The sequence below is a fragment of the Theobroma cacao genome, chromosome 4 (assembly GCF_053813885.1).
Source record: "Theobroma cacao isolate CCN51 chromosome 4, ASM5381388v1, whole genome shotgun sequence".
Taxonomy (NCBI): domain Eukaryota; kingdom Viridiplantae; phylum Streptophyta; class Magnoliopsida; order Malvales; family Malvaceae; genus Theobroma; species Theobroma cacao.
In genome coordinates, this window is record NC_142642.1 from 37,013,947 (window position 1) to 37,037,541 (window position 23,595).

The 23,595-nt window shown below is 35.9% G+C and overlaps 4 protein-coding genes across 5 annotated transcripts; 3 read left to right on the forward strand and 1 right to left on the reverse strand.

Moving 5' to 3' along the window:
* Positions 1 to 1,153: 1,153 nt before the first annotated feature.
* LOC18602984 (FLUCTUATING-LIGHT-ACCLIMATION protein 1, chloroplastic-like) lies at positions 1,154 to 4,268 on the reverse strand. Its single transcript, XM_018119184.2, has 6 exons — positions 3,784 to 4,268; positions 2,635 to 2,737; positions 2,290 to 2,345; positions 1,821 to 1,985; positions 1,570 to 1,683; positions 1,154 to 1,487 (listed from the first exon to the last, which is right to left on the reverse strand). The coding sequence occupies exons 1-6, from the start codon at positions 4,135 to 4,137 to the stop codon at positions 1,395 to 1,397; spliced, it is 885 nt and encodes a 294-aa protein (XP_017974673.2). The 5' UTR covers positions 4,138 to 4,268; the 3' UTR covers positions 1,154 to 1,394.
* Positions 4,269 to 6,337: 2,069 nt separating this feature from the next.
* On the forward strand, positions 6,338 to 6,888 carry LOC148763364 (uncharacterized). Its single transcript, XM_088805795.1, has one exon. The coding sequence runs from the start codon at positions 6,580 to 6,582 to the stop codon at positions 6,886 to 6,888; it is 309 nt and encodes a 102-aa protein (XP_088661921.1). The 5' UTR covers positions 6,338 to 6,579.
* Positions 6,889 to 7,445: 557 nt separating this feature from the next.
* Positions 7,446 to 9,978, forward strand: LOC18602985 (small ribosomal subunit protein eS24z). 2 transcript variants are annotated; one of them, XM_018119191.2, is made up of 6 exons: positions 7,446 to 7,587; positions 7,687 to 7,762; positions 7,965 to 8,006; positions 8,099 to 8,269; positions 9,541 to 9,627; positions 9,734 to 9,978. In XM_018119191.2, the coding sequence occupies exons 2-6, from the start codon at positions 7,691 to 7,693 to the stop codon at positions 9,764 to 9,766; spliced, it is 405 nt and encodes a 134-aa protein (XP_017974680.1). In that variant the 5' UTR covers positions 7,446 to 7,587; positions 7,687 to 7,690; the 3' UTR covers positions 9,767 to 9,978. The 2 variants fall into 2 exon arrangements, with proteins under 2 accessions (XP_017974680.1, XP_007034755.1); XM_007034693.3 differs by lacking the exon at positions 7,965 to 8,006.
* Positions 9,979 to 11,689: 1,711 nt separating this feature from the next.
* LOC18602986 (Acyl-CoA N-acyltransferase with RING/FYVE/PHD-type zinc finger protein) lies at positions 11,690 to 19,043 on the forward strand. The gene is made up of 9 exons (XM_007034694.3): positions 11,690 to 11,872; positions 11,986 to 14,312; positions 15,302 to 15,431; positions 15,548 to 15,636; positions 16,040 to 16,278; positions 16,942 to 17,028; positions 17,259 to 17,358; positions 17,526 to 17,739; positions 17,819 to 19,043. The coding sequence occupies exons 2-9, from the start codon at positions 12,102 to 12,104 to the stop codon at positions 18,961 to 18,963; spliced, it is 4,215 nt and encodes a 1,404-aa protein (XP_007034756.3). The 5' UTR covers positions 11,690 to 11,872; positions 11,986 to 12,101; the 3' UTR covers positions 18,964 to 19,043.
* The last annotated feature ends 4,552 nt before the right edge of the window (positions 19,044 to 23,595 follow it).

Here is a 23,595-nt window from a genome sequence, read left to right on the forward strand (position 1 = left end):
TTGTTGTAGCACATGTGCAATCAATCTTCATGCTATTTTCTCCTTATATGTTTGCAATATTTTTGAAACAAACCTGATCCATTCAAATGTAGAAAAGTTAAAAAAAAAAAAAACAAAGCAATATTTTCAAGGGTCGTAAGCTGGGTTACTGTGGTTTGATGGATATCCTGCTTATATTTTGCTTTACATGTAGAAATGGTGCAAATACTAGTTCCAGTCTCTTCATGGCATTCTTTGTAAAAACTAGGCCGAGAATTGTGGTCATAAAACGCTACTTGAATGATGATGGTGATGATGATGCCTATGGCATGAACTATTAAGGCTACAATAAGAGCAAAAATTGGATTCAGAGAATGTGAGGCAAGTAGATGGAACTTTTTCTGTTAGAGAATAAACTTAGGGCGGTAGGTTTTGGCCTTTTGGGTAGTGGTATATACCATAAAAGGCCGTTTCACATGCCATTGGTTTTTTAAAAGGGCATAGCCATTCCCTACAAGGCCGCTACTTCCCCTTCATTTTCTTGGAAACTTGCCTGTTTGCCAGGCAAACCTGCTAGGAACGATGGTAAAATACACCTGGCCAACATCATCATGGCATCGCATCACTAACAAAAATTGCTCGCCTTTCCCTGTTGCAAAATTGCTCTCTTTCGTAACTCAGATTGGTATTGCCAGCAGGTTTTCATGTTTTTTTTCTGCTTTTTCATATTATGAAAACCTTAGCATCTGAGTTGTTCAAATGGCTTTGTAATCTCAAGTTAACTATCAGCTTTTTGATTTGTCATTGACAATTAAGCCTATTGAACATATCAAAAATATTTGAGAGGATAACTCACCATTGCTGACACTTCTTGCAAAAGTCTCTGGTTTATACCCATTGTTCTGGCAAACACATTTTGATGGTGTGAGCTTTCTTGAGTCTGTAATCAATGTAGATGGCACCGTCAAAACTTGTGCCAGCATCTAGGTGGGATCCTAGTGATGTTGATTAATGAAGAAACACTTCGATTTGCAGTCCCTTTCTTTTTTTCATCATAAAATAAATGTTGAAGAAAATCTGGGTTTTTTCACCATAAAATTTGACACCATGGCAGGGTCATGCTGGCTACTTTGGTTGGTAACATCAAAAGAACTCCAAATAACGGGGAAAACAAAAGTTATCAGCATCAGCATTTTTTGGAAGAAATTTTTATAGGAAGAACTTAATTAGATGAGTAAATTTCCCATACTTGAGTCCCTATATATGGCAGTGTTCAGTAGTAAATTCTAATTTAGTAGAACACTACAAGGAAGACATTGAGACTTGAGTGTTCGTTCTTCAAGCATTGCAGTATTTATGGATTAAAACCAGTACGCATCGAACTACATCTACACAGATGAGATCTGTAGCAGTCATCATATTCTCCTTAACTGCGGGTAATTTTCAAGCAATTCCTCAACTGACAAAGAATCAGTCTCATCTTGAGGGGTCCAGAGTACCTCTACACCCTAAAAGAAAGATAGAAATTAGTACATATTAGACATCAAAGATGAATGAATTAGCTAGAATGGCAAGTGAAGAATCTCTTACCTTAGTTTTGCTAGAACAGATTTCTCCCAAAGATTGCAAGGCCTCCTTCACATCGTCAGTTGTCCTGATAGTTGGCAGGTTGTGTGCACCTTGCACGGCCACCAGTACTGTTACCTGTGTGAATGATATATGTATTGAAGAAGCTTGATGAGATGAATACAGGTCAAAGAAGTCCTCATGAGGCGGTCTGTTAAACTTATAACTAAAAATTTTCATGATGAAATGGCAGAAAATAACCATGGAATGCGTACCACTATGCAGTCCTTGTTAACCTTGTCAGCTTTTGGAGCAACAGCTCTTGTCCTTTTAAAATTGTTGATGTTTACCAGTGACTCTACGTCAAATTTCTGCCTTTCTTCCTTGGAAAGTCGTTTAAAGTGCTGTTCAGCGCCTCCAATGGTCCAACAGCGAGTTACCTTTGAGGAAAATCGTCAGAATAATATTGTAATTCAGTAGAATAAAGGCAACTGTTTCATCAAAATAATACTCAACAATACAACATTATCGAGGCTTATTAATTGAACATCTTTCCAGTGCACAAGGAACCAAATATTGCAATTTACCCTACTTACAATCTACTACTGAAACATGCACTTAAATGGAAATGATACCATAAAATTTAATGCTCAATTGAAGTGTGAAATAAATCATTGTGATATGATATGAAAAACAATACAAAGGAACCATCAAATGAGACAGCAATATGCAAGATGGACTTACAAACGAATAACCATAAAGATAGTAATCTGGATGGCGAAGCAGTGATGATGTTGTTTCTGGAATCAAAACAAGAGAATTAGATACTTTGATATGAAGCTGACTTCAACTACTAGGAAGTTGGCATTTCAAGTGTTTGTGAATTGCATCTGATTCTCGAGCACATTATAGTGTTCTACCCTGGATTATAATGGTAATAAGATAGGCAGCAGAGAAGAAAGAACAGACGATCAATTATGCTGCCATGAGAATTTTTGTGTTGTTTGAAGAAGCAGGGGAAGTAAAGGAGATAAAACTGAAACACTAGAATTAATACAACTCAAAAGTGTACAAAATCCCAAAAATTACCTTCCAATATCAGTTGCCAGCCATTTGCTGTAGAAGTGTCTGTTGCGGTGGCAATTTCAGTCAGTTCTCTTTGCAAAGAACGAGCTTTTGCAGATAAGCCAACCTGAATAAAAGGTGAAGAAACTTTACTAGTGTAAATCCAGTACTCCCTATAAGGTCGCATGTCATAAATAAGCAAAATATAAGAAAAATAAAATAAAATCCTGCCTTTTTGCTTTTTGAACTTTCTCAAGTACCAAACACAAAATGGAAATTCATCAAGAGAGCCACACAGACTAAAATAATATCCAGGGGTGAAACAAACCACAAGTCAGAACCTGACGATATACCTGAAGGCTGAAGCATGAGGAAGGTATCTCCCCCCTTGAAAATGCAATGCAGAAGAGTAACACCCGTAACTACCCCGAAAGAAACCCAGAGCAATATCAAAATTATTGGCTCAACATCACATACAATTGCACTTTCAGAACCCTCACCACTGTCATAGTTACTACCCATGGCACCACTAGAGGAAGAAGCATAGGAGACATACATGAAGCAGAGGAACAGAGCGAAAAAGATGACAAGTTTTAAAGGTTTTGCTGTGAACTTGAATGCAATTGTAGTGAAAGATTTTTCTTGTAAGAGAAAGAATAGAGCTTGGGTGGATTTATAGAGCTGAACTACAGAGAGGGACTTTGGAGTTCTAAGCGGGAAAGGTTCATGGGAAATCAGGACCGTCTCATTGTTTTGTGCCCAACAACTAACATGGGACAGCCCAATTGGACAGTTGTGATTCCTCTGGTATCTTTTCACTTGTATAGTGGAAAGGTGTCTCATTCATAAACATGAAAATTTCTTATAGAAAGCACCGAGAGTCTAGCCTATACTATCCTTGAAAGGTAAACTTCATAACATGATTATCAACTGAGGGTAACTTTTGATAGCAGCAAGGTTTCATGATCATTTCTATCCACTGCCTTAAAGGGTTAGAAAAGCAATCGATTCATGTTGCTAAAGCTCTGTTGTAGACTCTAATTGAATACTAGTAATATTTCCATAGCTAGTAAGAGAAAGCATGTGAACGAATAGCTGTGAGTTTGGTACAATAAAAAAGAACAAATTTTATTGATAAACAAATGATACTAAAGCAAGGAAGTGGAGCCTTACCTGAATTTGTAGAATACTTGTTCCACCTTCCACAAAGTTAAGGTATACCAAGTATGAAGCTGCTCCCATAAAAATGGTTAGCATTACATAAGCACCAGCAGCCGATTTAGAACCATTCCCTTGATTGGCGTTCATGGAAAATCTAGGATGGGAGTCGTAGAGCCCATAAACACTAGATGAATGATGATGGTGATAATCATGCCGGCGCGAAGAAGGTGAACTCCCTGAAGAGAAAGAAGATCCGCCCATTCGACCACCAGAAGCTGAAGAGGCTGCATATAGGTTGTGGGATATTAATACGGCTACAATAACAGCAAGAAGTGAAAGTTTTACAGAACTCTTTAAAACCTTCATGGAGCAAAATCAATTGCTGTTTTGGGGTGAGAATGATGGAGTTAGTAAATCTGATAGAAGAAGATGGAGCTTTTTCTATGCAAGCGAGAAAGCTTAATGCAGTGGGTTTTGGGCTTTCGGGTAGCTTATACATAAATAGTTAAATACCATAAAAAGACCCCGTTTTCTTACATGCCATTGGTTTTTAAAAGGGCATAGCCAGCCCCCATGTAAGGCGGCAAGTTGCTTGAACGTGGAAACTTCCATGTAGATGTAATGCAACGCAAAGTTGCTTGCCTTGGAACAAGTCATTATGGCATCCCATCGTTAACGAAGGGGATCTTTTTATCAGGATTACTCGCCCTTTACTCACTTTTTCAATTTTCTCAGCGCGGATTTCAATTGGCATGCTTCTTTTGTATATCTCATCTCTATATTTAAGTATTTGGTCCAATAATAAATTATAAATACATGTTTTAAAATCCTTCTCTTTCAATAGAAAAGAAAAAGTATTATAAATTATAAATACATATTTTATAAATACTCGGTAATTTTTTTCTCGAAACTGTAAGTCAATTTTCATCAGTTTAAGGATGATCAAAAGCTTTGGAAGGTAACTAAAATAAACTCTGTTTTTTCCATAACAAATTAGTTGAAATATTTTAGAATATTTCTTTATTGTAGCAAAGTATATAAGAAATTACCGGTTTTCTTGCTAGAGGATTGACGTTTATAGATAATGCAGTGTAAGAAAGCATAGTTCATCGGCAAGTCCAATGGATGGTAATGTGATGGCTGATCCTGATTCAGAGTCCTATTTTCAGTCTGATACAATAGGTTGAAGGCATATTAGCAGCTCACTTTTCAATAGTCCTGGTTTCCTTGTTGGTTTTAGCACTAAGGGTTCTTCAGATCCTGATACGCTTCGGAGCCCTACTTCTCCTCTTGAGTTGAGAGTTTTTGCAAATTTTAGCAACCCATTTACTGCACGTTTGGTACAGAGAATAGCTTCTATTCTCATGGTTTTGCTTTACTTTCATTTGGTACAGCAATACCATAAAAAATAGCTATTATTTAGTAATAATTATTTTTTAAAATGAGGTAAAACTCACGCATAATTACACTCGAGCTTCTCCATGAGTTTTGCTATTCCATGATTGAGGGAATGACTCTAAAATATAATAAGATTAAAATTATCCTTATAACTTAAAAATATAACAATCTTAGACCTATAAATACTTTTTTTTCTTTTTATTTTCCCTTATTCTTTCTCTCTCTTCTCACGTTCTTTCCTCTCTCATTCTCTCTCTAATTGGCACTCAACACTGGAGATGACGTTGGTGGCGACGGTGACAGCAGTGACGAGACGACGATTTCACTACCGAATATGGTCGAAAAACGTCGATCTAGTCTTTTTCGACAAGATTCAACTGACATCCAGTCAGATTTGGCACTCAACGACCAAATCTGGTCGCGAGAAGTATCAGATCTGGTGCTTCCTGATCAGATCCCACGGTTAGATCTGACACTCCATGGTCAGATCCAACCGCGGGGAAGCGCCGATCTGGCATCGTAGTGGTCAAATCTAGCCACCTGATGCGTCAAATCGACGTTTTATTACATCGGTCGCCTTTCCTGCGATCGGCTCATAAAGAAAAAATAAATAAAATAAAATAAAAATTATTTGTAAAATTTAAAATATTAATATTTTATATATAATTTAAACATTATCAATATTAATATAATTAAAATATTAAAATTTTAATATTTTATTTATTAAATTTTTAATGAGTATAAAAAATAAAAAATTATTAATATTTTAATCATAATAATATTAAATTATAAATAAAATATTTATTAATAAAATATTAATAATTAAATTATAGTAAAATATTGATATTTAAATTATTAATTATTAATATTTTAATTAACTATAAATTATTAATATTTAAAATATAAACTAAAAATAAATAATTATATATATAATAAAATATATTTTTATTTTTTTATTTTCTATTTTTTTTATTTTAAAGTTATTATTACTAACCAAACATTGTAATAAGTAATAATAATTATTCATATTCTATTTTATTCATCATATCAAACTATGTAATATTTATTTTATTCTATTCTTATTTATTTCACGAACCAAACGTGCCCTTAGTGTTATGTCTCCTAAATCAACATTCCAAAGTGATTATGAATTAGATCATATGGTGAAGACCTTGATTCTCCAAAGAGAAAGAATATAATTTTTCGGACCACAGCTGAAGACTAAATTTCCTTACTCCACAAGGTATTCCAATGAATTCCTTGGTAATTCTCTGCCTAAGAACTACATAATTTCACAACTTTTCCAAACCAGAAAACCCAACACCAACTCAGGGGATTCTAGTCTTGTCTTTGGAATTGTGGAAGTGCCATTAGAACCCAAAACAGATTCCAGCTGCTTCCTTTTCGTTTATGGCCTCAACCAAAAACTCCAATTTGAGTGCCAGAAGTTTTTCTTCAGAGGATAGAACCACCAGCTTTAATAGTTCATCTCTGCCAATTGGTAGGGCCTTGCAAGTAGATGATTCTTTGGTAAGTAAACCAAGTTCACTTCCTATGCCCATTGGGCATAGCATGGGATCTCTCTCTGCACGCAAGATAGAGCTTTCTGAGGATCCCACTTGTTTAATTTCTCATGGTCCAAACCCCAAAACAACTCACATTTTTGGTCACTGTTTTTTGGAATGCCACAACAATGAGTTGACCAAATTTTTAAAATGAATCCTAGATGTAATAGAAGTAGTAAATTATTTATAAAATATATCAAATCTATATATTAAAATAAAAGTTTTAAATGTGAGAAAAATCTTATGCTATGTTAATACCAACTTATAAGTTTAGAAACTTTTATGTGTAATTAAATCTTTTTTCTTTTACTTGGTTTTGTGCGTTTGTGTTTTGGCAGCCCATGTTAATGCCTATGCAGGGACTGATGTTCCTGCTGTTGTTGATGTTCTTGAATTTTATGTTGCACCAATTTTGTGTAACAGGGTCGGCATTTTGTACTGTCCTGCTTTGCTTTTGTATGTATAGAGTGTTGATGCACATGACAGGTTAAGCTATCTGATTGGCTTAGCCAGAGATCCACGGTTCTACTCAGCAATTCAATAAAACACATAATTTTAAAAAAATAAAAAAAATATATAAAAAGAAAGTATAACCTAAAGAAAAGAAAAGAAAAAATTAAAAAGAGGGAGATCGGTTATAAAAGTTTCATGACGTGGAGTTGGACAATCCTGGTCCAACCAAGAACGCAATTCTCCAAGCAACCAAACATAATTGAAAATATTTCCCTTCATTTACCAAAAACCCTAGTTACTACTAATTGCTCTCATATCAGCTTCCGCGCCGGCGCCCTCACTAAAATCCCCCACCAGCCTCAAACCAAAAGAGTAACTTCGGAGAAGAACCTCAACCAAAGTAAGTCTCTCCTCCCTGTAATGAATCTTCATGCAATACGTATATATATATATATATACACACGTATATTTAGGCTTCTTCTTTGGGTTGTGATTGCAGAGCGATGGCGGACAAGGCTGTTACCATAAGGACGAGGAAGTTCATGACCAACAGGCTCCTTTCAAGGAAACAATTCGTGGGTTTATTTTTCTTTTTTAATTTCCTTATGATAAGTTTAGCTTTTATTTATTTGTTATATTTTCCCTTACATTGATTACTTCTGTGTTTGGTTATGAGAAAATATAGCTAGAACTGGAAAAGAAAGACTTTTGAATAAATGGGTTTTTGATGAAAACTGAAAAATATCTGTCCTTTCTTTTAAAAAATTCTGGGCGCAGGTTATAGATGTTTTGCATCCTGGAAGACCTAATGTTTCAAAGGTATTTTGATGTCTTATTTGTTTGTTTAAGGTTTAAATGTGATTTTTTTCTGGCTACTCTATTAACTGGTTTTAGTTGGAACCGGAGTGTAGGCTGAGCTTAAGGAGAAACTGGCTAGGATGTATGAAGTGAAAGACCCAAATTCAATTTTCGTTTTCAAATTCCGTACTCACTTTGGAGGAGGAAAGTCTACTGGGTTTGGGCTTATTTATGACTCGGTTGAGAATGCAAAGAAGTATGAGCCTAAGTACCGTCTAATCAGGGTAATCACTACTCTTGTCATGATCTCTGTTTCAGATTAAGTATGATATTTTAGATGAATATTTTTTTGTTCATCATTTTGATTTCTTTATATTACTGTGGCTTTTGATTAATCTAGGCAATAATTACTTGGTGCTGTTTTATCTTGCCAAATAAATAGTTTAGGACTTCAAAAGATCGAGCTAATTACACTCAATTGCAAAAACTGTATTCAGTTTAGAACTTTTAGTATTGGGCTACCATAGTTTAGGTTATTCTTTGCAGAAAATTAGATTCTTACTGGTTGTAGGAATGACAAGAATTGGTTTCATAAGTGTGAATCATTCTTTCAAATATGCCTTAGAATATGGACTATCATAAGAGGGAAAGCAATATTTTGCTTATCAATAAAAGTGTAAAGTAATAGTTCCTACGTTTCTTGTTCTTTTTCATTGTGACTGTTGAGAGTTTGAGTAATATAAGTGCCCAATTGTTCATTGGTATGTGGTTTCCCAGCATTGTTGTGGTTATCTAGTTGGTTCTGTGAGGGATAACATAGCTGGTATTAAGAACTTAAGTGGAAGAAGCAAGGCATTTATCTGTTTGCAGGACAATTTGGTCAAGAACATTTTGGAAGAACCACAAACTGTTCATGTTGTGATTCTCAGCGAATGCTGATGATGTCCCTTAGTCTAGCTGATGGTTTATAGGATGTTAGGTTGAATAGTCTAGTGTTGGCAAGCTTGAAAATCTTTGTTAAGGTTTGTCTTTTTTGATGCTAACTTAGATTAATTAGGTTTATCATCTTCGTAGTTTTGTTCCTGAAGTCTAGATTAACCAAGAATTCATTGTAGATGGATGACATAACTCTGTTATTGGAACATGGTTATTTTGGCTTCTAGCTTAAGGCTACTTATGATCTCACAGATTGGTGTTTGTCCTTCAAATGGCGATCATAATTTATAAATGAGTATAGAAAAGTCATCCAAACAAGCTGTATTACCTACATCGTGAAGTCGTTACCTTGTATAAAGTGCTGTGCTCATTATTGTCAGAGGGAGAAGTTTACTAGCCGGTGAGCAGTGGATTCTATTTCATGCTTTTGGCTTCAGCGCGACGCAACAAATGAAAATAATAGCTTGAACTTTAATAATAGAAAAGTGTGTTATCAATTTTTGCAACCTTCTCTCTTTTCTTGCTCGTCCCTTTTGCACTTACACAAGTGAATGCATGTGCTAATGCAAATATCTGCCTTGTGCATTGATACTGAAGTTCTTTCTTCTTCTGAAAATAGAATGGACTAGATACCAAGGTTGAAAAGTCTAGAAAGCAGATGAAGGAAAGGAAAAACAGGGCCAAGAAGATCAGAGGTGTAAAGAAGGTAACTAGGCTGTTTCCTTTCAACTGTTCTTATCCGATTTCCTTTTTTTTTTTTTTTCCTATTATTTATGACTGCATCTAACTGCTGTTACTTTGTGCGGCTGCAGACCAAGGCTGGAGATGCTGCCAAGAAGAAGTAAGATCTTATCATCATAGATTATGAGCTAGTTTCTTGCAGCAATACAATCAATCCCCTAGTCATTTACCTCTATTTCTTTGTGTTAGCTACTGAACTTCGAATGAAATGCCGAGTTCCTTTCCATTTTTAGTATCCATTTAAATTTTGTATTCTGCACCTACCATACCCGTTCCTATGGAGATTTGTTCTGCAAGGAGTTTTTTTGGGGTCAAATTTGCATCTGGACTAGTTTGTATGCCTTCTGGCTTGATGCATTGTGGTTTTTGCACTTACCAATTATATCGACTCTTTTTCTTAAGAAAGGGGAAAAGAAAAAAACAAAAGGAAGGTCACCAATTTGCCTAATATATATGTTGGTTTGGTTTTTTGCCAAAAGAAGAAATCTAGATTCTGTTTTTTTCCTAATACGGAATTAGAAATTCCATAAAGATAACGGAGATTCTGTTTTAATATTTAAAAATTATTTCCAACAAAGGAGAAAATAAAAAGCCCCAAATTAATTAATAGCTTCTTTTTGGCCTTTTGTAGTACCATTGCGAATGCATAATCCAATCGACGACGGCGTGGGGACCACGACCATATTCGCCCTGGCATTTTCCATAAAAAAGAAAGAAACTTTACATAGTACGAGTGCTTATTCATTTTATTTAATCAATTTGAGACATGAATTTCATAAAAAAAAATGGTAAACAGTTATCGAAAACGTGGTTCATGCGGCAAATTGATGAGACAGCAATAAATACCAGATTGTAAGCGTTTTCTACTACGATTTTGTTTCTTCAGCCTTACTTTTTGACTTTATACCATTAATCGTCCTTGTACAACACCAAAAAACTGTTCCCAACTGTACTAACAGCACGCTGCCGTCTTCACCTAAAATGGAGTGTCACAGTACGTAGTTACCAGTTTCTCTCTTTTGTTTTTTCCTCACTCTATCTTAAGATTATGCTAATGAGTGTTGACTACAATAATGATCAATTATGATATTTAATGTAAAAATTTTCCGTCATAGAATTATCTTAATCGCTGTCTTTAGACATTCAAAACCCTCAAATTATATACCATATAATATTTGGAAAAATAGAGAAATTTGACCGTAAAACAGATTCAATCAAACTATAAAAAATACAAAAGGGGATTATAATTTGAATATAATAATGGCATCTGATTTGACTCTAAGGTCAATGCGCCACACACTCCCAAAATTTACTCTACCTCTTGGTAAATGTACTGTTGGATACATTCCACGAATGTCAACAACAAATGATCTGTAATTAGGGACTGATGAGAGAAATAATTCAGGGCTGACACTGCTCCTCGAATAGATTATGGATAAGGTTTGGAACAGTAACTTTTAGGCTGTCAATCCAGGGGGGTTAAAAGCTTAAAAGGCCCGAGAGAGTTTAAAGTTTTGAACCCCAGCCCCAGAAAGGGTAAAAAGCCAAATCTTGTTTTCACCAAAACCGCTATTAAAATTCCCGAACCAAAGCATCCTGATTTCATCACGGTCATACTTCACCTAAATCCGCAACAAGATTCCATTGTCTCATCCCACCCGCTCTCGCTTCACGCGCTCTCCCTCGCGATTGCACTTCACGTTTCACGTTAATCCTCTTTCAGATTTTCCGTTGATTGAAACTTTAAAAAATAGATAAAAAAACGGCTCAGTCAAACGGTAAAAACAACCACTGCCCTCAAGGCTAACGAGAGACTGCCGCGTAAGCAAACGACACCGAAATCGTGTGCCCCATCTGACGTGGCACGATCGAAACGATGCCGGATCGTCCTACCCCGTTCCTTGTAACCGCAAGATTTGGAGGGAAAAAGGCTGACGAGATTAATTAATCAATGGAGCCAAAAAAGAAAAAACCAACGTGAAAAAAGAAAAAGAAAATAAATAGTACTAATAATTAATAATTTCAAAACGGCTTTGGTTTTTCTATTTTATAATCCAAAGCCGAAGTTTGTATGTCTCTCTCTTCCTCTCTCACACACCATCTATTTGTTTCTCTCTCTTTTTCTCTTCTCGTGTTCTTCGCCGGTAAATTACGTCAGCGATCACCGGTGAATTGCCACTAATAACGATTCGCGTTTTCTCTACGGCAAGGTATCATTCTTCGCCAAAGCTATTATCTCGTTTAGAAATCTGAAGGTTTTTTTTTAAAAATTTTTATTGGTTTTGGTTTTCATTTTCTTTGCTCTGGGAATTTTTCGCTACAGATCTGGTGGATGAGAGAGATTTAGGGTTTCTTATGTTGTTTTTAATGGGTTTTGTTTTGAATTTGTGATGAAATTGAGGAAAAGAATAGGAATTTAGGGTTTTTGGTTTGGTTTTGATGGAAGAGCGAATGAGATCTGGTGAGCATTCGGGGATTGTGGTGAAAAATAGGAGCCAATCGGGATGTTTGATTGTGAGAAAGAAAGGGGATGGTTCTGGTGGGGCCGGGTCCATAGGGACCCGAAAGATTTACGAGTCTAAAAAAGAGAAGAAGAGGCCTAGGATGATTATGAGTGATTCGGGTTCTAGCGATGAGCTTGTAATGCCACCACGAAGGAGGGTTGGGCCTGATACGATTCAAGTTTGTAATGGTTTAGCTGTTTATGAAGAAAGTGAAATTGGTAGGAAGAGGAATAGGGAGGAGAGGATAAGGCGGAGTGAGGAAGGTTTGATTGGTAGGAATGGGGAGGATTTGAGTGACAGTAAGAGGAATAGGTTAGATGTGTTTGACTTTAATGAGTATGATGGACTTGATGAGGAGATGATTATGAGGAGAAACCAATTTGATTATGGTAGAGAAGAGGTTGGAAGTCGGAGACTGTTGGGTTCAATGCCCGCTGCAGTTAGGAGGAGTATTGAGAGAGAATATGAGAGTGGTCCAAGCAGGCATGTTTTTCTTGAGAAGAAGAAAAATATGTATTTTGATAAGAGTGGTGGGATGAGTAGGGGTGACCATGATGATAGGAACAGGTTCAGGAAAAGTAGGGATGGTGATCGGCTGCATTTCTCGTTGAGGGAGAGGTATATGGCTGATTCGGATGAACCCATTAGGGTTCAGGGGAAAAATGGTGTTTTGAAGGTAATGGTGAACAAGAAAAAGAAGGTGGGTGAGCCTTTGAAAAATTTTGATCACTTGGAAGTTGAGGAAGCCCGGAGTGGTTCAAGGATTGGTGATACAGTTAGAAGGAACTTGCATGTCCGTCCATCCTTGTACTCAGAGACAGAAGTTCTTGAGAAGCGTGCTTCACTTAGTAGAAACGAGAAAAAGAAACCGAATTTGCTAAAGACTCCATCAACTAAGAAGAATAAGGTCTCTGACTGGGATTCAGAAGATAGTGATGCATCTTTGAAGCTTCAACCAAAGAATATGGAAGCTTCTAACTCTACAAAGAGGGTAAGTAGTCTAGAGGAAAAAACTCAGGCTGAGCAGCTTCTGCCTAGCAGAATCAAAGAAGGAAAAGTTAGACGTGGATGTGGCACAGAAAAACAAAAATTACGTGAACGAATAAGGGGGATGCTTCAGGATGCAGGCTGGACAATAGATTATAGACCAAGGAGGAACAGGGACTACTTGGATGCAGTGTACATCAATCCTGCTGGAACTGCTTACTGGTCTATCATCAAGGCATATGATGCACTTCTAAAGCAGCTAGATGAGGAAGATGAGGGCAAACCTGGTGGTGATGGTTCTGCATTTACCCCATTATCAGATGAAGTACTCAGCCAATTAACAAGGAAAACACGAAAGAAGATGGAAAGGGATATGAAAAAGAAGCGAAGAGATGACAGTGACAGTGAGAATGCACAAGAAGCTGTAGCCTGGAAATCTTCAAGTACCAGGCATGAAGATGAGAGTATGGATAGCTTGAGTCATGAAGAGAAACTAAGTTCTTTCATTAAGCAGGGTAAGTCATCAAAATGTAGGATGAATGAAAATGGTGCCTTCAGTGCAAACTCAAAGGGTCAAAGCTCTCTCCATGTGCATGATAGCTATGAAAAACCGTCCTCTATATCCAATTCCCATCTTGTTCATGGAAGAAAAAGTAGAAAACATGGCAGATGTACTTTGTTGGTTCGTGGTTCTAATGCGGGTCTGAGTTCAGAGAGTGATGGCTTTGTTCCGTATTCTGGGAAAAGAACACTGCTTTCCTGGCTGATTGATTCCGGAGCAGTGCAGTTGAGCCAAAAAGTGCAATATATGAACCGTAGGCGAACAAAAGTGATGCTAGAGGGCTGGATCACAAGGGATGGTATCCATTGTGGTTGTTGCAGTAAAATCCTCACAGTTTCAAAATTTGAGATTCATGCTGGAAGCAAATTGCGCCAACCATTTCAGAATATATATTTGGACTCTGGTGTTTCTCTCCTTCAGTGCCAAATAGATGCATGGAACAGACAAGAGGAGTCTGAGCAGATTGGTTTCCATTCTGTGGACATTGATGGTGATGACCCCAATGATGATACTTGTGGCATTTGCGGAGATGGTGGAGATCTGATATGTTGTGACAGTTGTCCTTCAACATTTCATCAGAGTTGCCTAAATATAGAGGTACTTCTGTATAATTTTCGCACCTGCTATATAATGTTTTACATTGACAGCGGTGGTCAATCTCTCCTGTTTGCTTTCTTTTTACTCCTACTATTACTTTAAACTTCTGGGTCAATTCTATTTTAAATAGAGGTAATGCAGGCCTTGGAGTTGAAGAGATTTCTGTAAGTATTAAGAATTTAGTGTATACTTATGGAGCAACAAAACTCCAGTTTTCAGATCTTGGTTTCTTGAGTTTACATGGGTCATTTGTTTTTCTTTTGCTCCCTGCCCCTGGCCCAAGCCCAGCCCTCTTCTTGCTCCCTTTTGAGAAATAGCGACTATGTTACTTGGATGGAGTTAATGACCAGAGTTAGATCTAAATATGTTGCTAGGTAATACAATTTATTCCTTTAAGCAGATATTTATGTTCATTTTGAAGGTTATAGCTATTGAGTTTATGGTTAGGGATTCCTAAACCTTTTTAGTGCCTAACAAAAATTAAGGGCGTTCTTAAACTTCCTTTGATGGGTGTTGGACATGTAATTTAGGTGACAAGTGAAGGCATATGTCTCTTTTCTTGTATAACTTTCAGAAGACACACCTTTTTCTGAATCTTTCCTCCTGGCTGACTGTTCTTAAGACCCGTTGACTGAGTTGGTATCTGCAGTGTTTTGGATCTTTATGCAACAAATGTTTGTCACTGGCTTAATGCTGCTTCCTTAAATGCTTGTGCTATTTCAGCTTAGTTGTATTGTTACATATATAAACTCGTTCTAGCATATATTTTGATGATCTGAAGAGCATTGGTATTTAATTGTCTTTCAGAAGATGAAGGGGAAAAAATCTTATCCAGCTCACAGTATTTGCAAGTTTTATTATTTTGTTCTCCTGGTAGAAAATTTTCTTTTTTTGACCATTTTGCTCTTGTTGACTTGTTGACTCGTACTGCTTAGTAGTTGCACACCAACTTAGCATAACTTAGCTTTTCTATATATGAACTTTTACAGTTTCTACCACCGGGCGATTGGTACTGTCCAAATTGCATATGCAAATTTTGTGGTGATGGAAGTGACGTTGCTCAAGATGATGATGTAACTGATTGTGTGCTTCTCGCATGCAGCCTGTGTGAGAAAAAATGTACTTATTCTCTTGTTTTTGGTGTTTTCAATTCTTTGAAGTTTGAAGCTGCTGCCTTGGTTTCCTCTCCTTGATTTCTTTTCGATAAGATTATGATTAAATTTTCACTTTTGTAGACCACAAATCATGCATCAAAGTGACAGATGAGGTTCATAATGATTCCAATAGTTTAGTTCTTCCTTTTTGTGGGCAGGGATGCGGAGAGGTAATGTGCTGTTCTTGTGTTGTCATTTTAATGCTTCATATCATGATTATATGTAAATCAAGTTAGGAAAACTATTATCAGAGAAGCAATCATGCCTTTTATATATCTTACATCACATTATAGAGAAGCCAGAATGTTTGCATGCGGTGCTTGCTTTTTTATTATAATATTGTTTAAAGCTGAACTGTTGTTTTGAAGGTGTGTAATAAATGTTAATCTTATGTCATCATTTGATACAGGAATTTGTTTTATGAGGTTTTGTTTCATATGATTTGACGCATCATGAATTTCTTAGTTTTTTATCTTTTTACTACTTGCTTCTAAGGGGCTTGTTCTAGTTCTTGTCTGCTTTTATTGTCTTATTGTGAAGGTGTGTTCAGATATGTTTTCGTTGTGCCTACAGATCTTTGAGCATCTACAGAAGTATCTTGGGGTCAAACATGAACTAGAAGCAGGATTTTCATGGTCTCTTGTTCGAAGAACAGGTGCAGATTCAGACACAACTGCCAGAGGGCTTCCACAAAGGGTGGAATGCAATTCTAAACTAGCTGTTGCGCTGACTGTTATGGATGAATGCTTTTTACCCATTGTTGACAGGAGGAGTGGGATCAACTTAATAAATAATGTCCTTTATAATTGTGGGTAAGCATTTTGGATGCTAGATTTAAATTTGAAATGGTGTTGGTTTTATTAATTTTTTCCTTAATGGTGCTTGTGTAGCAGATTGCGCTTTAATTATTTTGTTTCTTCATGTAGTTTATTGGAGTCTCATTCTAATTTGGGAAATGGATTTTTGTAAACTTTTTCCTGTGATCTTCTTCGAATTTTCCCACTATGTTTTTTGGATTTTTTTTGATATATTAGTATGAACACAGCATGCATTCGCAAGTTTGGATGACTAGAACCTTTAAATATGCTGTTTGAGCTCTTACATGCTTGCATGCACTTTTTTTATTTTCTTATTGCATTTCTTGTCAGGCTATGGATATGCTTTCAGAGAACCATGTGATAGTGATAGTAAGCAGTATTTTTATATATTATAACATTTTTCTAAAAGGATATGATGGATGAATTAACTATTTGAGTGGTGTTTCAACTATGTTTTACTTTTTCAGTGTAGAATTACATCTGTTATGACTCAGGCTAATATTTCTATCCCTTCTTCTGCTTGGATCAGATCTTGGGCATTCTGCTGTAGTTTGTTCCTTTCCTGGATTATACAGATTGTAATAATTATGGTCTTTTTATTTTTGGTCAAACATCAAATATCTAACTGTTTGCTATTTGCTACTTTTATCTTAAAAGGTCCAACTTCAATCGACTGAACTATAGCGGCTTCTATACTGCTATTCTGGAGAGAGGTGATGAAATAATTTCTGCAGCATCTATCAGGTATATAACATTTTGGCATTTATGTGCTTCACCTGTTCCCCGTTCCTGTTTTTTACTTTGGTTGGGTGAACAAAAATTTAAGACAAATATAGTGAAAACCAGAATCACCTAACAAAGACAAGCACCTGGCTTCTTGGAGTAGATATTACTAGTTGGGGGGATTGATGAATACATCTGGATTATCATTCAGATAAATGCTTACCAATTTGATGTCCTACTGCCCTATGTAGGTTCCATGGAACTCAGCTAGCAGAGATGCCATTCATTGGGACTCGCCATATATACAGGCGTCAAGGGATGTGCCGTCGGCTTTTCTGTGCTATTGAGTCGGTAAGCTGTGAGGAGTAATCCATATATGTATGTTTGTGTGGGTGTGTCTCTCTGTACATATATATATGTGTGTGTGTGTGTATGTATATATATTTCCTGTTGCCCTTTTTGTTTACTTGTGTTGATCCTTGCATCATTAATTTAGTTTATTCTTTTCTTGTCTGAAGGCTCTCTGCTCTCTCAAGGTTGAGAAACTAGTCATCCCTGCAATTTCAGAACTTACACATACATGGACTGCAGTTTTTGGTTTCACTCCTCTAGAGGAATCACTTAAGCAGGAAATGAGGTTCATGAATATGCTAGTCTTCCCTGGTATAGATATGTTGCAGAAGCTTCTATTGGAGCAAGAAAACACAAAGGCGAACTCGACTGCTGTCACAGGTTTTAGTTAATGCAATTGTTGCCATTGTTTTCTCATGTTTATTTACTGTGCTTTAACTTCTCAAATTTGTCCCTGTAGGTGCGAAGCAAACTGAATCAGGATCTAACCAGTGTATGACACCGGAGGTGGCTAACGAATCGAAACCCGGTTCCTCTTCTGGCGATCATCAAGAATGTGATGATGGTGGTTTGCATCATACTAGTAGGATAAATGGTGAAATTGTTGCTGCAGATTCAGATTCCCAATGTCCAAACGTTTCTATCAATGATACTTGTGGAACTAGTGGTTCCTTGGATGCATCCCTGGAGCCTAATGTTTCTGTTTCAGTTGAGGAAACTACCCTTAGTAGTTATCAAACAGGGGAGAAGAGGAATGAATCTAACACGAGCTCAAGCCATGATGCACTTGAGGTGGATAATAAGGCAGGACAGGATTCTCCAGCCGAAGATAATACTCGGTCTTGTACAGAGGGTATGGATGATACCTATGCAGTAGGTTTTGTTATTGAATCTAAAGTTCCAGCCTCTGAGGATGGGACCATATGCACTGATTCAAGGTCAGGGGACAAGACAGCTGAATCTGCTTCTGACAGCAAAAATCCTGATACCTCCTCTATGGACTATAGTGCAATAGACATGGGAAATAAAGCAGTATCAGACTCCCCTATCGATAAAAATACTCAGTCCTGTGAAGACGGTGATTTGGATGCTGCCCATGCAGGTTACAATGTTGCTGCTGCTTCTGATGTGAAAACTAAGCTCACAGCTGAAGAGACTATTTGTACCAATTCTCGATCAGGGGACAAACTAGGTGAATCTCCTGTTGGAAAATCTCTTGTTGTTTCTGATGGAAGTCAGGGCACTCTAGCGATGGAAAAGAAAATAGCATCAGATTCGCCGGATGAAGATAACATCGCGTCTTCTAAAGGAAGCCATACGAGACTTGTTGAAGCAGTTGATAATGTAGCTGTTTCTGATGAAGTTGAAGTTGGAGGCTCAGTTGAGGAAACAACACATGCAGAGTCGGAGTGTGGGGACAAGTCAGCGGACTCTGCTTCCTCTGAGAAATCATTAATCTCTGGTAAAAGCACAAATCCTGGTGCACTAAACATGGAAAATAAATCATCAGCATTGGATGTGCCCGGTGAAGATATTTCTCGCACTTGTAAGGAGCATAATGTGTGTGATCAGAGTCGGATTTGCAATGGGGACAGCTGCCCCTAATGAAATCCTTAACTTTTTGGTTGTATTATGTAATTACCACAAGTTTAAGAAAAGATTTAATTTTTTTCCCTCCATTGAAATTTAATTAGCATCTCACTTTTTTTAAACTTTTAAATTCGATTACATAACTAGTTCATTTTTTTTAAAAAAAATTGTACTATAATATCTTTTTGCTTGAGTTAAAATATTGAAAGATCATTATCACTTAAAAGAAAATAATAATATAAGAATAAATTCCAACTAAAAGAAAAAGACAAAAAACTAACCTTCTTAACCAAATTATACAAAGATGCATTAGATAAATTCAAACCAAAATCAAATAATTAAATACGTAAAAATAGTATAATTTGTTATGAAATATGGGCCTATTACACCACATTAGATCAATTTAAATTAGAGTGAATCTAATAAATAATAAATGTATTATCTACATTATAAATATTTCAAAATTCATCTACATATGGATATTATCTAGGTAATAATGTGAGATTTGTCAAGAAGATAATTTAATTTAAAGATATATTTTAGTAGGAGTTGTGATAGTTATGCTTCAACTATAAATAGAAAGTCACTTTACTCTTATTTGTATCACAGTTATTTTTCATTCCAAGCATTGTTTCAGTAATACTTAAAGAGTATTTTCTCAATATCTCTCTTTTCTTCCTGTTTCTATTATTTCTTTTCCAGCATGATCACTAAAGGAGTTGTCAATACAAGTGCAAATGGGTACTATTGAGAAAAAGGAAGATGTTTATTTACTTGATAGTGCAACGACACATACCATATTTTGTGGCAAACACTTTTTCTCCAGTGTGACATTATGAAAGGTAAATGTCCATACAATATCAGGTCTCGTTGAGATTATTGATGGCTCTAGGAATGTCACAATTGTTTTGTCCAATGGCACCACATTGCATATCGTGAATGCATTGTTAAACAGTAGATTGAAGAGAAATCTACTTAACTTAAAAAATGTACACCGTAATGGATACCATCTTGAGACAATTTATAAGCAAAATAAGGAATATATCTACATCACCTCTTATAAGATGGGGTAGAAGACCATCCATGAGAAGCTGGAAGCTTTATCCATAGGATTGTATTGTGTCATTATTAGAATTGTTGAATCCTATGTTACCATGTCTTAGAGACTGGTAAATCCTAATGGTAAATCGTGATGAGATTGAACTTTGGCATGATCGCCTAGGTCACTAGAAAGTTATGATGATGCGTATGATAATACAATAAAGGATACCCTTTAAAGGATAAAAATGTTTTGTTGTCCAAAGATTATACTTGTGAAATTTATTCATAAGGAAAGCTCATTACTAAACCTTATATAACAAAGGTTGATCTTGAATTCCTTTTATTCTTGTAAAGAATTCAAGGTGATATTTATAAACCAATATAGCCAGCAAGTGAGCTATTATGATATTTTATGGTATTGGTGGACACATTGTACAAATGGTCCCATGTTTGCTTGTTATCTATGTGCAACGTCACCTTTGCATGTTTATTTGCACAAATTATAAAGCTCTAGACACACTTCCTTGATTATCCAATCAAGAGTATAAAGATGGATAATGCAGGTGAATTTAGGTCAAAGAGCTTTAATACATATTGTGCTTTACTAGGAATCGAGGTTGAGCATTCGGTTCCACATATTCATACTTAGAACGGATTGGTAGAATCCCTAATTAAATGCATCCAAATGATTGCTAGTACTCTTTTATTGAGGATAAAGCTCAACTTTTCAGCATGGGGTTATGTTGTTTTGCATGCTGGTGGCATTAATTAGATTACGCCCCACTGCTAGCCTCTTACAATCTTTCATATAGTTGGTTTTAGGCTATGAACCAGATATTTCACCTTTACGCACCTTTGGTTGCACTGTACAGGTACCTATAGCACTGCCAAAAAGGACTAAAATGGGTTTCCAATGTCGTTTGGGCATTTACATTAAGTTTAATTCACTGTCTATTATTAGGTTCTTGGAACCAACGATGGGTGATTTTTTTACCATTAGATTCATGGATTGTCATTTTAATGAGACAGTGTTTCCATTAATTGAGATACTTAAAGCTTCCATGGTTAAGAAGTAAAAACCAATTGAGAATTTCTCTTAGAATAAGAAAAATCTATCCCATTTAAACCTAAGAACTCCTAAATGTGAAAATGAAGTGCAACTATAATCCATTTATAAGCTATTGCCAATAGACTTCTTGACGTATTTAATGATACTAGCAATGTCACAAAGTCTCATATTCCGGCTATGAATGCTCCAGCTTGGATTGCTGTTCCTTAAGGACAAGCTACAATGGATCAAAATGGCTCACACCTGAAACGTAGAAAACCGATAAAATAAAAAAACATTATCCCTCAAAAATAAAAGGGGAGGAATCAAGAATCCATTCCAAAAGAGCCTAGTATTAAGCTTACTCCAAAAGAGCTTATTGCCCTTGAAGAGGCATGAATCCATGAAAAGATTACTACACTAGGAATACTGAGATCTCTATTACATATTGTAATGAGATTAAGGATTGGAATAAGATAATCTTGGATGAATTTTTAGCACTCTCAATCGCTCATGAGATTATGAACCACGATCAATTATCGAATGTCGTCAAAGGCAAGATTGGCTAAGTGGGAGAAAGTAATCTAGGTTGAATTGGCTTCTTTACCTAAACGAGAGGTTTTTAAACCTGTAAATGTAAGGCTTGTTTGATACAAGTGGTCTTTGTTTAAAAACGAAATGAGAAAAATGAGGTTGTGAGGTATAAAGCCTAACTTGTAGCTTAAGGCTTCTCTCAGAGACCTTAGATTGATTATGATGAAATGTATTCATCTGTGATGGATATGATTACCTTTCGTTTCTTTTTCAGCCTAGCTGTTTCTAAAAAACTGAAAATGCATCTTATGGACGTTGTAATGACAAATCTATATGGTTCATTAGACTTCGATATTTATATAAAAATTCTCAAGGGATTCAAAATGCCTGAAGCATACACTTCTCGCAACTTTTTCTCAATAAAGTTGCAAAGATCTTTATATGGGTTAAAGCAATTCAATCGCATGTGGTATCAATGCTTAAACGAGTATTTAATTAAGGAAGAGTACAAAAATGATCATATTTGCCATGCGTGTTTATTAAGAAATTGAAAACCGAAATTGCTATGGTAGCAATTTGTGTCGACAATATGAATTTTATTGGAACTTCAAAAGAATAATCTAAAATTGCTGAATATTGGAAAAAAGAGTTTGAAATTAAAGTTTTAGGTAAAATCAAACTTTATCTTGGTCTAGAGCTTGGGCACAAAGCAAATGGAATACTTATCCATCAATCAACCTACATTGAGAGATTTCTTAAACGTTTTAACATAGACACAGCTCACTTATTGAGCACCCATATGGTTGTGAGGTCTCTTAATCCTCGAAAAGGCCTGTTTCATCCTAGATAACTTAATGAGGAGATATTTGATCATGAAGTATCATATCTCAATGCAATTGGGGCTTTGATGTACTGGGCAAAATGTGTGAGATTGGATATTACTTTTGCAATAAATTTGTTGGCACGTTTTAGTTTTGAGCCAACTCGGAGACACTGGAATGTGATTAACATATCTTCCGTTATCTCCGAGGAACCATAGATTTAAGATTATATTATTCCAATGATTTCACTAACTCTGGTTTAGTTGGATATGCTGATACAGGATATAAAGCTGATCTGCACAAAACTCGCTCTCAAACCGATTATTTATTTTGTTATAACGGCATTGCCATTTCTTGGCGCTCTACTAAGCAAACACCAATAGCTACATCCTTCAACCACTTTGAAATTGTCACTTTATATGAAGCTAGAAGAGAGTGTGTTTGGTTGAGATCCGTTATAATGCATATTAATAATTCTTATTGTTTAACATAGTTACAAATTCTCCCACCATAATTTATGAAGATAATGCTATTTGTGTTGTACAAGTCATGAGAGAATCTATTAAAGGTAATAGGACCAAGCATATATCGTCAAAATTTTTCTATACTCACGAACTCTAAGAAAGTTGACAAGTAGACGTTAAACAAAGTCGCTCCACCAATAATCTTGTAGATATTTTTATCAAGTCATTACCAATGTCGACATTTGAAAAATCAGTATATGACATTAAAATGCGATGAAAGATTGATTTGCCGCTAAAGTGGCAAAGTATCAATTACCCTAAAAGTGGTAAATCCCAGAAGCAATAAACCCTGAAAGTGATAATAGAGCTCAATTGAGGGAAGCAATTATGCACTTAGTACATTGTACTCTTTCCCTTTTGTCTGATTTTTTGTTCCATTGAGTTTTTATGGCTTAAAGTTTTTAACAAGGCAGTAATAGTACATCCAATTAAGCCACCACAGTAGTGTTCCATACAAGGGGAGTGTTATGAAATATCGACATATCACACCATATTAGATCAATTCAAATTAGAATAAATTTGATAAATGATAAATATATTATCCACATTCTAAATATTTCAAGATTCATCTACATGTAGATATTGTCGAACTGATAATGTGGGATTTATCAAAAAAATAATATATTTTAAAGATATATCTTAATATGAGATTGTGATAGCCATTATACTATAAGGTGCT

What these genes read in the sequence shown, in the direction of transcription:
- LOC18602984 (XM_018119184.2), bottom strand. Translation starts at nt 4,137, where the DNA reads ATGAAGGTTTTAAAGAGTTCTGTAAAACTTTCACTTCTTGCTGTTATT. An exon ending in TTAACAAGGACTGCATAGTG is followed by an intron (nt 1,684 to 1,820) that starts GTACGCATTCCA and finishes TCATTCACACAG; the next exon opens with GTAACAGTACTGGTGGCCGT. An exon ending in TCTGTTCTAGCAAAACTAAG is followed by an intron (nt 1,488 to 1,569) that starts GTAAGAGATTCT and finishes TCTTTCTTTTAG; the next exon opens with GGTGTAGAGGTACTCTGGAC.
- LOC148763364 (XM_088805795.1), top strand. Translation starts at nt 6,580, where the DNA reads ATGGCCTCAACCAAAAACTCCAATTTGAGTGCCAGAAGTTTTTCTTCA.
- LOC18602985 (XM_018119191.2), top strand. Translation starts at nt 7,691, where the DNA reads ATGGCGGACAAGGCTGTTACCATAAGGACGAGGAAGTTCATGACCAAC. An exon ending in CTAAGTACCGTCTAATCAGG is followed by an intron (nt 8,270 to 9,540) that starts GTAATCACTACT and finishes TTCTGAAAATAG; the next exon opens with AATGGACTAGATACCAAGGT. An exon ending in AGATCAGAGGTGTAAAGAAG is followed by an intron (nt 9,628 to 9,733) that starts GTAACTAGGCTG and finishes GTGCGGCTGCAG; the next exon opens with ACCAAGGCTGGAGATGCTGC.
- LOC18602986 (XM_007034694.3), top strand. Translation starts at nt 12,102, where the DNA reads ATGGAAGAGCGAATGAGATCTGGTGAGCATTCGGGGATTGTGGTGAAA. An exon ending in GTGGGCAGGGATGCGGAGAG is followed by an intron (nt 15,637 to 16,039) that starts GTAATGTGCTGT and finishes TTGTGCCTACAG; the next exon opens with ATCTTTGAGCATCTACAGAA. An exon ending in AATGTCCTTTATAATTGTGG is followed by an intron (nt 16,279 to 16,941) that starts GTAAGCATTTTG and finishes TTATCTTAAAAG; the next exon opens with GTCCAACTTCAATCGACTGA.